The 12,444-nt window shown below is 39.5% G+C and overlaps 1 protein-coding gene across 5 annotated transcripts in view; it reads right to left on the bottom strand.

The window, feature by feature from the left end:
- PATJ (PATJ crumbs cell polarity complex component) overlaps nucleotides 1-12,444 on the bottom strand; it is a 335,447-nt gene that overhangs the window by 100,253 nt on the left and 222,750 nt on the right. For all 5 annotated transcript variants that reach the window (XM_028106828.2, XM_088022976.1, XM_088022975.1 and 2 more), the window contains one exon: nucleotides 8,271-8,343. In XM_028106828.2, coding sequence (XP_027962629.1) covers nucleotides 8,271-8,343 — 73 coding nt within the window. The remainder of the gene's footprint in view (nucleotides 1-8,270; nucleotides 8,344-12,444) is intronic.

The raw sequence follows: 12,444 nt of genomic DNA on the forward strand, positions 1-12,444 counted from the left end.
GAGCCACACTTCTGATCAGTTAAATGTTCCATAGTGTTGTTCCCTACCCTCTTTCCTCATTTAACATGATGAAACAGGGGCGCCTGGGTGGCTCAGTTGGTTAAGCATCTGCCTTCGGCTCAGGTCATGATCCCAGCATCTGGCTCTCTGCTCAGCAGGGAGTCTGCTTCTCCCTCTCCCTCTGCTCCTCCTCCTGCTCCTCCTGCCCCTTCTCTCTCACTCTTGCTCACTCTCTCTCCCAAATAATCTTAAAAAACAAAAAACAAAAAAAAAAACCATGATGAAACAGTATATTAGTATATATGACTATTTTCCTTTTAAGGTTTTACTAAGCAAATTAAAAAAAAAAAACAACAGCAACTGTACCTCCTTGGTACAATTGAAAAAAAATTTTAATAAAAAACTTGTATTGGTTTAAATTTTATCATCCCCGTATTTCCCAAACCCAGTGCTTTCTTCCAAAAAACCACAGGATGATTTATTCATCTCATTACCAGCCTAAATTCACAAATATTTCTTTCTGCAAAGTCATGTTGACTGGATGTGACAAATTGAATTTCTTTCTTCTACCCCCATAACGAGCATATTTTCTAGGCTACTCAGAATTCCAGGAAGGCAGTGCACAATTAAAGGTAAAATGGGAATTATGCTAATGGCACTCCCTGGGTAATCAACCTGTCCATCCTTTAGGAGGCCTGCCTCATCTCACTTAGTATTCAAAAAAGTACTTCTGAGAAAAAGAAAAAATGAAGTCGCTTGCTTCTTTAAAGATATTCTAAAAAGATGCATCCTGCCTTGTTGAGGAATGGAATAAATATCTTGCAACCCAAGTATACTTGAGCCTTGAGCACCTCTTACAAGACCACAGCAGCGGCTTCCTAATTGGGTTTCCTTCTCCGACACATCCCTGACGTTGCTATTAGACGAAGCTACCTAAAGTAGGGCACTGATCGGACCATTTCATTGCTCATTTGACCTCAATTAATTTTTCAAACCTCATCTTCCATTACTCCCTTTTACATACCCTTCGATTCTTCTCCCCATTCCACATCCTGATTTTTCTTATTTCCGTTTTTGTTTGTACTCTTCCCACATTCTTATCTAACCATAGTCTGATTTTAAAATCCAATCGACCCATCAGAAATAGCTGTTCTCTTACCAGGAAATAATATTCATCTTCTCTGAACTCCTCCTAAAGCTTTATCTCCTGGGACACCTCGTTTTAGTAATATACATGTCTTATATTCCTTATAAGACTAGAAGTTCTTTGAGGTAAGAGACTATGTATGTGATCTACAAAGTGGGTATTTGATAAATAGCAGAATAAATTAAATCAGTAAGAAGTGTCCAACATTGAAATGAAGCATCCAGGACATAGCAGAAACGCTTAAATATGGTTCACTCCATTCACTGATTCAACAAATATTAAGCAAGTGCTATATGCTAGGCCCTGGGAATGCAGTGGTCAAGACAGTAAGCCCAGCCCACCAGAAGCCTGCAATTTAGTGTTCTGCATATAGTTGTACATTCTTCTTTTTTTTTAATGGAACCTTTTATTCTTGGTCAAATATTTCTTTAATTAACATATAATGTATTATTTGGTTCAGGGGTACAGGTCTGTGATTCATCAGTCTTTATATAATACCCAGTGCTCATTACAACACATACACCACCACCCCCCCAATGTCCATCACCCAGCTACACCCCCCATCACACCCTCCCCTTCAGGAATCCTGTTTGTTTCCTGAGATTAAGAGTCTCTCATGGTTTGTCTCCCTCTCTGGTTTTGGCTTGTTTCATTTTTTCCTCTCTTCCCCTATGACCCTCTGCCTTATTTCTTAAATTCCACGTATCAGTGAGATCATATGATAATTGTCTTTCTCTATAGTCGTACATTCTTAAAATGTTAAGATAGTGAGAGAACTACAAGCAACATAATCCTAGTTGAGAAACTTCTTTAGAAATGGGTCCTTCTTTTCTATAAGGCCCAGGTGACATCACACAAAGGACAATTTTTATTTTTTAAATGAACCATGAATATTACTTAACTATGAAGGGAGTTAAGATTACTGAAGGGAATGATGTGGGATGAAGTTGGTCATAATAATATCTCACATTTGAACACATTATATTCCAGGTGTTAGGCATTATTTTATTCATTTTTTAAAAGATTTTATTTATTTATTTGAGAGAGAGAGAGAGAGAGAGAGAGAGGAGCAGGAGCGGAGGGGGGCAGAGGGAGAGGGAGAAGCAGACACCCCGCTGAGCAGGGAGCTGACATGGGGCTTGATCCCAGGACCCTGGAATTATGACCTGAGCTGAAGGCAGAGGCTTAACCAATGAGGCACTCAGGTGCCCCTATTTTATTCATTTTGAGTCATAAAACTTGGAGGAGTCTTTCACAAACAATTCTTCAAGGAATTATTAGTTGTGAATTAATAAAAAGGAAGTGGAAAGGCAACCCAAGTGTTAGAAACAATAGGAACAAAGACCTAAGTACTGGAGAGACCAAGATATGTGTGTGTTTGGGGGGGTGGGGATCAAGAGATAGATGGAGACTGTCTAGTGCTTTATTATGCATTAATGAGAAAAGAAAGCTGATTAGTTGAGGTTGGGGAGGTAAATACAAAGCCTTAATTCTAATCCTGAAACAAAGATCTGCTAGGCAAGAGGTACAAAAGGTGTTTTAGCAAGAGCACAGATAACAGTAATATAGTAAGAATTCCTGTGTTGTATGTAACTGTTGAAAATGGAAGATGCTGGAGGCTGGGAGTTTTGCGAGAGAGCTGTAATAATATAATCACAATTAAAATGAGTTCTTACTCTGTGCCAAGAATAATGCTAATCATTTTATAAACATGATTCAATTCTTCCAACAAATCCATAGAATTAATTATTATTATCAACCCTCCTTTAAATGTGAGGAAATGGAAGCTTATAGAGCTTAACTGGTTCAAGTTCACTCTGCTAGTAAATGGAAGAACAAATATTAGGACTCGGATCTGTCCGACTTCTAAGCTTATGTTCTCAATCACTGTACCAGCTGCCCCAGTATTATAATTACCAAGAATATAGCAACAGAAATGCTAATAACCCCTTATGTATGTATATAGCTACATGGATGATGAAATACTTTTACCTACATTTAGTGCTTGATCCTCATAACTACCTGCTGACACAGACAGGGGAGGTTATGAATGTGGCTTTACAGAAAAAGCAAGACTTGGAGAGGATCACTACCTTAACAAGGTCATGTGCTCAGCAGGTAACTGGCAGAGCTAAAACAAGAAGCCATGTCTTCAGACTTCTTGTTCAATGTTCTCTTAGCACTCTTGTTCACTCTGCTAGCACATGACTTCACGAAGTGATTTTGTTGTCTGCCATGTCCTTGATGTCTAAAACAGTACCTGACACATAGTAAGGGCTCAATAAATATTTGCTCAATAAGGGAATGAATATGAGATCCCATTCATATATAATAGTGCTATTCAATGTGGACTCTTATCAGGCCCAACATAATAATGCTATGGCTGTATCTATTTCGTTATAATTTAAATGGGCTAGTGCTTTCAGCAATATGTCACATATGAGTTATGCTTAAGTACTTACTAGAAATGGCTGAGGAGGGAAAAGGCCTCGTGAGAGGGTCACAGAGGCGAGTGCAAAGGGATAAGGAAGTGGACATTGGACCAGAGCATACCAGACTACCACCCTGAGGAGGGGTATCACCCCTCATTTGGTGGCAGTTGTTGGAGACTGGCAGTCCAGAGGAAACCTAAAAAACCCTCTTTATAATTCAATTCACATATTCAATTGTAATTTAAAAAGATTTATTTTTTACAGGTGACTGAATGATTAGAACCCATTTCTGTGGTTAGCACAATTCAAAATATGAAAACAAAAAAAAGTTAAAACAGTAGCTAATATTGTATAATCTACTTTAAAAATTGAGTTAAATATACTTAAATAATTGAAGAAATAAAGTTTACATTTATTAAGCATTTATTTTGCACTGTGAGCTGTATTAAATGCTTTATATATATTACTTCGTTTGCTCTTTACAAGTCTGTGAGTATGTGGTGGTGACACCCGTAGGTGCAGATGAAGCTGGTGCTGAATAACATACCTACTACCTCTGGGCATATGGACATACTATTTAGCCTCCTTAGACCCAGTCTCTTCTTCTGCAATGTAATATAGTAATAATATTACTATATTATTATATAGTAATAATATATAATACTGTCTCTCAAAGGCCTGGATGTAAGTGGGACATGAGACCACATTCTGAAGGCCTCTAAGACAGTGTTCGACATAGTAGAATCAAGATTCAATCATCCCCTTAAAATTCAGTTTCAAGAGGATATTTTGATGGGAATATTCATAACTACTAACAATACTATAGAAAAAATTATTCTAAAATGATTCCTCTTATTCTCCCCAGTCCCTCCAAAAGATTTATATTACATTCTATAAACACATAGAATTAAGTACTAGTGTTTACTATTAGCTACCATGTGTCAGGCACAAAGATATATATGTCTTATTTAATCTTAACAACCCTATGAGGTGAAACTATTATTACCCTTCTACAGATAAGTAAGGAGATGATAGAAGGTAATCTATTATCCAAGGCCCTGTGTCCAGAAGATAGTTATGCTAGGACTTGAACAGAAACAGTATGGGTCCGGGGCCCCTCTGTCTACCCTAGGTCTTAACTAGAATGAAAATACCCAGTGCTGGCAAGCTTTGGCTAAATGGCTATCGGTAGGGAGTCAATACCTATCACCATAATCTTTTCAGATAGCAAGTGGTCGATACAAGTGAAAATTTTGAACTTGTATAGCTTATGACTCAGCAAGTGTACTTGGGGGAAATCTTTGCTATAGAAATAAAAGCACTAGTACCTAATACTTCTCTCTCACACACACACTCATAATCTTTACTTTAGTATTCTTTTACTGGCAAAACATTGGAAAATCATCTGAATATCTGTCAGTTGGAAAAAAAAGTATAATAGGAGTGTATTAAAATATGGCCATTACATTAAGCAAAAAAAGCAAGTTTTTATTTTTATTTTTCTTTTTAAAGATTTTTTATTTTATTTACTTAACAGAGAGAGAGAGAGCACAAGCAGGGGGAGCAGCAAGGAGAGGGAGAAGCCGGTTTCCTGCCAAGCAGGGAGCCCAATGCCAGACTCGATCCTAGGACCCTGGGATCATGACCCGAGCTGAAGGCAGACGCTCCACGGACCGAGCCACCCAGGCGCCCCGAAAAGCAAGTTTTTAAAAAATGAATAGAATCGGCGCCTGGGTGGCTCAGTTGGTTAAGTGACTGCCTTTGGCTCAGGTCATGATCCCAGGGTCCTGGGATCGAGTCCCACATTGGGCTCCCTGCTCAGCAGGGAGTTTGCTTCTGCTTCTGCTCTGACCCTCCCCCCTTTCATGCTCTCTCTCAAATAAATAAATAAAATCTTAAAAAAAAATGAACAGAATCTATTCCAGAAGGATGTAAAACATGCACCTCAAACTTAACCTACCTAAAATAAACCTCTTAATTTCTGCTTCCCTGTTGAACAGCTATTCTTCAATAGACTGTAATAAATGGCACCACTATCTACCTAATTGCTCAAGCCAAATATCTAGATTTATTCATGACTCTTTCTTCTCAGCTCCCACATTTAATCAATCAAGTCTGATTCAACATCCAGAACACCCAGAACCCACTCACTTTTCTTTGCCTCCAATACCAAACCACAATCTTCATCTAACTGCAAACGAGTCTCATGTGGGTCTCCACCTTCTACTGTATTACTATTACCTTCCCGTAGTCCATTCTCTACCTAGTAGACTGTACACTGAGTCACCTCATTCCCCTTTGCTGGCTTCCAGCACACATAGGCTAAAACCCAAACTTCTTACTCTCACAAAGATCCCCGCCCCATTACCACTCTCCAGGCCCCCAATATGCCTCTAGCCATATCCCTCCAGTGCCTCAGCACACTCACTTGAGAGTTATTTCTGTCCCCTCTGCAAAGAAAGCTCTTCCCCTTTATTTTTGTGTCTGGCTCCTTCTTATCATTTTGATCTTGTTTACATTTCACCTTGTCTAAGAGTGCTTCCCTAACACCAAATGAAGTGGTCACAAGTTACATTCCCTATTTTAATTCTCCGCAAGGCACTGACCACTACTGATAATTCTCTTGCTTTATTTATTCATTTATTTATTAGAATGTAAGTTGAACCACAGTAAGGAGCCTTCTGTTTTATTCACACCTATCTCTAATGCCCAAGCCTGCCTAATGCATAATAGGCACTCACTGAATGCTTGTTGAATGGAAAGAATGTATTATACAATTGAGTTTTTACTAAAAGAGGCATTACTCACATATAGCTGTTTACTTTTGTGGTAGAAAAGGAAAAAGTATGAAAATACTAAACAGTAAATATTAACTTCCTCGGGGAGGTGGGGAAAGGAAAATGAACTTTTTCCTCCTAATAACTCTGCATGGCTTGATTAGTTACAATAAGTATGTATTTCTTTTTGGAATTAAAAAATAATTCAATAAATAAAAAATGTAAAGAGAATGTAATATTCCCCCAGCTGAGGAGATACTTGATTATATAGCTAGTTAGCTATCTAATGTCTGTCTAACTCTAGAAGCAGATCAATGTGATAGCAATCTTGTACTAGTAATTTCTCCATTAATATAATTATTTAAAGATACCTGTGATCATAGATAATAGGTACTAACGTGTTTTGAAACTATAAAGAAAGAGGTACTGATGGTTACCAGAGGGGAGAGGGATGGGGAGATGGATTAAATAGGCGATGGGGATTAAGGAGTGCACTTTTCCTGATGAGCACGGGGTGATATATGCAGTTATCGAATCACTATACTGTACACCTGAAACTAATATTACAATGTAAGTTAACCAACTGGAATTTAAATAAAAGCTCAAAAACAAAACAAAACAAAAAACAACCCACCAAAAAAGATAATTTTTTCTAATAAATTCTGAAATGCCCAATTAGGACAAATTATAGATCCAGAAAAAACTTTAAGGAACTTTGAGGAAAGTAATATTCATATGTTAAGTTTTAATGTGTTTAACATTATTTGATATTACCTTTTTTTCCTTTTTAAGGAAGGGGCGGGGGGATGGGGGTGGTGCAGAGGGAGAGCGAGAGAGAGACAATCTTAAAGCAGTCTCCACGCTTAGCACGGAGCTCAAAGCTGGGCTCAATCTCATGACCCTGAGATCATGACCTGAGCTGAAATCAAGAGATAACACCTTACACCAGTTAGAATGACAAACATTAACAAGATAGGAAATAACAAATGTTGGCGAGGATGTGGAGAAGGGGGATCCCTCCTACACTGTTGGTGGGAATGCAAGCTGGTGCAGCCACTCTGGAAAACAGTATGGAGGTTCCTCAAGAAGTTAAAAATAGAGCCACCCTACAACCCAGCAATTATACTAGGTATTTATCCCAAAGATACAGATGTAGTGAAAAGAAAGGGCACCTGCACCCCAATGTTCATAGCAGCAATGTCCACAATAGCCAAAATGTGGAAGGAGCCGAGATGCCCTTCAACAGATGAATGGATAAAAAAAGATGTGGTCCATATATACAATGGAATATTACCTCAGCCATCAGAAGGATGAATACCCACCATTTGCATCGACATGGATGGAACTGGAGGGGATTATGCTAAGTGAAGTAGTCAAGCAGAGAAAGACAATTATAATATTTTTTTCACTCATATGTGAAACATAAGGAATAGCACAGAGGACATTAGGGGAAGGAAGGGGAAACTGAAGGGGGAGAAATCAGAGAGGGAGATGAACCATGAGAGACTCTGGACTCCAGGAGCCAAACTGAGGGTTACGGAAGGGAGGTGGGGGGATGGGGTAACCGGGTGATGGGTATTAAGAAGGGCATGTGTTGTGATGAGCACTGGGTGTTATATGTAACTAATGAATTGTTGAACACTACGTCAAAAACTAATGATGTACTCTATGTTGGCTAACTGAACATAAAAAAAAAAAAGTCAGACGCTTAACTGACTGAGCCACCCACGTGCCCCTATTTTGTATTACTTTGTAATCTTACCTCAAATACTTCCTAATTAGGGAAATTCCCTATTTAACAAATTCTATGAATCTGGAATACCAGATAATGAGAATCAAAAATGCTAGATTTTGGAAAAAATAATCCTGACAAATCCATCTAAGTCACTACATGCCAATTAGGGGCCGTCTTACCTCAACAGAACACGGGGAGCTTGACGGTACCGGAAAGGGGGTAACAGCCATCTGATTGACTGCATCTTCATTTCTGTGGATGTGAAAATAGGCAGAATCAGTACATAGCAAATGCTAAGTTTCTGGCTCAAATTACAACCATTTCCTCTGTTGAAAATGTATACAAAGCACCTTAGAATAAAAATATGTACAAATACACACTGGTTTTAAGCATGCAAAGCTATTTAGCACAGAAAGGGATCTATTACCCCAGGGACGCTGGGATATGGTTACGAGAGACAGAGAATGATGATGCTAGGGGTTAGCTAGGTCTTGCTTAATAAGTCAGGTGCTGCTGAGGATCATTTTGGAAAGACAGCAACTCTTTCAGCACTGTGGAATATAAATTTTTCAAATGGCTGTGTTTAACCTCTAGGCCCATTAATGTCCAGAGCATTTTGTTCTTTGAACTGGAAAGGTTCCCGGCCTCCTCACTTGGCTTCTAACTTTGTTCTGCCAAATGAAGGATGATGGGATGTGTATGACAGGCCCTCCATGGGTGGGCACTGTGAGGAGGCGTGATGGATGGGGAGAGTGCAGATCCAGACAGAGGATGCTTTGTGGGTGAATTCTACTCCTCCTCATCCTAATGGAAGCAGAGATGGTGGGAGCTAAAACTTCATCACCAGGGTCACAGGTACAGAACAACTCCTACAATACCAGTTCTAATTATTTGGACCTATTTCCATGACGTTACCAGCAAATGATAAACAGTGGTTCTTCTGTGGGAGATCTAACCTTTACTATTTCTTCATGACGCAAACCCAGTATCATTATCTCAGGGTTTATGTGACATCTGACTTTAGGTTTAACAGTACAAACCAAGGGAGATCACAACAATGCTTCTTCCTGGTATGCAAAGATCTAAGACTGCTCACAGATCTCTCCCCATATGACCAGTATATTCAGGATAGCCACTACCGGATTTGGAAGGGCACTCAAAATCCAACCCCTTTACTTCTCACCAATTGGAAAAAGATCCATTGGTCCATGTCATTCCTGCTTCGGTGCTTTAATCGTATCACTGCCCTTACCTGAAAGGCCTTTCTTTATTAAATTTATAATCTATCTATCCTTCCCCTCCAGTGTGAGTTCAATAGCCTCACCTAGATGAATTATTCCCTTAAGTCAAAAGACCATCTATATATTGATGTGTTCCAAATTCACATAGTTAGCCCAGGTCTTTTTCTGAGCTTAATATCTGATCTCTAACTCCTACTTTATATCTCCGTTGGATGTCTTACAAGTATTTCAAATAAAATAGATCTCTTATTCCCACTCAGTCACCAGAGGGTTCCATGATTAATCCTTCTCATTTGAGTAAATGTCAACAATGTCCACCCAGTTATTCAACCAAGAACTGAGGAGGCACTCTTGAAACCTCTAACCCCTCAACTGTATATTCAATCAAGAAGTCTTGTTGATTCTACCTTCAAAACATATCTTGAGTCTTTCCACTTATTTCCATCCTATCCTAGGGCAGGCTGTCATCTTTTCTTTTCTTTTCTTTCCTTCCTTCCTTCCTTCCTTCCTTCCTTCCTGTAGGCTCCATGCCCTGTGTGAAGCCCCATGTAGGGCTTGAACTCAGGATCCTGAGATCAAGACCTGGGCTGAGACGGAGAGTTGGACACCCAACCAACTCATTCACCCAGGTGCCCCTAGTTATTATCATTTCCTCACCAGAGTTAAAATAAGAGCATCCTATTTGGTCTCCTTACTTATATTCTTTATCCTTTTTCCAATCTATTCCTCACCCAGAAGAGTTATTACAGTTCTAATACATAAACCTGATTATATTTCTATCCCCTGCTTAAAATCCTCCTATGGCCTCTTATTACACTTAGGATCAAGTCCACAATTGTTAGGGAGGCTGTAAGGCCTTGAACAATCTTCCCCAGCCCCCATCTCTGGCTTCCTCTTGTTTTCTCTTCTCCTGGCTCACACTTTGCTCCAATCCAGCTACATGAAATTTCTTCCCATTTCTCAGCTGAGCTAAGCTCCATCCACCTCAGGGCACGATCTAGCCCTATCCTCCTCTCATCTGCATGTCTGTTGCCCAAATCCTTTGTCTGATTTATGTTCTTATTTCTTCTTCATAGCTGACCACAAATGTCATTTCTTGAAACAAGCCTTCCAGGAGCTCTACTGTATGTGTATAGCACTCTATACAAAGACTGCAGTTCTGCGTGCTTCGTAATTCACCTATAACTGATCTGCATGCAATGTGCTTCCAATCTGCCTTCTCCTGGATGGTACACTGCAGTTCTGCGTCCTTCGTAATTTACCTATAACTGATCTGTATGCAGTGTGCTTCCAGTCTGCCTTCTCTGGGATGGTACACTGCAGTTCTGCATCTTTCGTAATTTACCTATAACTGATCTGCATGCAATGTGCTTCCAGTCTGCCTTCTCCTGGATGGTACACTGCAGTTCTGCATCCTTCGTAATTTACCTATAACTGATCTGTATGCAATGTGCTTCCAGTCTGCCTTCTCCTGGATGTTATACTCCAAGGACAGGAAGCATGTCCTTCCTACTCTCTTACATTATCTGGGGCAATCAGTGCCTGACAAACAGTCTGTACTTAACATAGTTGTTAAATGAATCTAACTGCAAGAATTCAATTGAACTGCAAAAATTCTAGGCTGATGTAAATTCTTCGTGGAATGAGGCAGAGTCTAAATAAAGAGGTGAAGTCTAGGTACCATTTCTTATTCTAACCTTTTGAGATTCTTGTATTATCTAGCATATGAGCCAAACCAAAGCAAAAGGGTGAAAACCTAAAACCATAAAGTGACAGTGCATGAAGAATATCTCTGTTTTGGGCGCCTGGGTGGCTCAGTTGGTTGGGCGACTGCCTTCGGCTCAGGTCATGATCCTGGAGTCCTGGGATCGAGTCCCACATCGGGCCCCCTGCTCAGCGGGGAGTCTGCTTCTCCCTCTGACCCTCTTCCCTCTCGTGCTTTCTATCTCTCATTCTCTCTCTCAAATAAATAAATAAAATCTTTAAAAAAAAAAAAAAAGAATATCTCTGTTTTTCTCTGACACTATTACAGATGCCTTGAGCATGCACTGTTACATTAAGAGGTGGCTATTGTTTTTCAGGGAGTACAATCCATTCCTCAGCAGTTTGCTCATACACAGAAGTAATCAGTTACCTTTGGATAAGTAATTGCATTTTCAAAGTGGTAATTCCCTTTCGCATTCATTTTCCTTCATTGAGTAACACAACAGAACTCAGCTCTACCTTAGAGCTAAAAGCCAACAGGACCTGTCTGCTCCAGATTCAGAGCTCATGGGGCAGAGTATACTTGGCAGTAATTAAGCAGATGGCTTCTCATACCTCTCTCAAAGGTTACTAGCATTAAATATATGGCTGCACATAAATTCTTATTGAGAAGTCATGATTACCTGGACCAAGTTACTTCAAATCAGCCAAGTTATCCCTTCATAATTTAATGGTTTCCTCTAAATTAGTATGACTTTAATGGCCTTTAAATTCCATATTAATTTTTTTAAACCTCACAAAATAGAAAACTTACAATTACTCTCAATGGAGAGAAGGAAGCTGCTTTAAGAAGTTACATTTCATAATCCTTTATAATCCACTTACTGGGGAGTGTTCACGCACCTCCACATCAAGCAAGCAAAGACCTGACAATTTTAAAGAGAAATGAGTAGGAAGAGGGAAGCCATAGGAGAGAAGGCATTTACACTTCAAACAAGCAGTTAACCTGAATGACTTCTGGGGACCCTCTGACCTTTCCTCTCCTATGATTCTCATAAAGAATAAAATCTGTTTGCTTTATAACTTCCTTTTCCTTTCCAATAATATAATTAATGTAAGTTTCTTAGGCCCAGGTGCCCCATACAGGACACAATCAGAAATTGTAACTGCTTGTTGGTATTTTTATAATTATCTTTAACAGCTGTTGAGAGAGATAACAGAGTGCCACCATGGGTAAGGGAATAGTTTTCCGGAGTACAGAACTCTGCCTGTATGTATGTCTGTTAGCATTGCATTTGCCATGCTCTATTAAAATGATCTGTGCTGTTCTTTCTCCTTCTCCAAGCCCAGGGATGGGATCTTATCTCTGCATCCTCCTTGCTTGCAACAGAGTACCTGACAGAGAGTA

Source organism: Eumetopias jubatus, unplaced genomic scaffold (assembly GCF_037043125.1).
Source record: "Eumetopias jubatus isolate StellerSeaLion01/CBP00866 unplaced genomic scaffold, mEumJub1_p1.0 scaffold_4, whole genome shotgun sequence".
NCBI classification, from domain to species: Eukaryota; Metazoa; Chordata; class Mammalia; order Carnivora; family Otariidae; genus Eumetopias; species Eumetopias jubatus.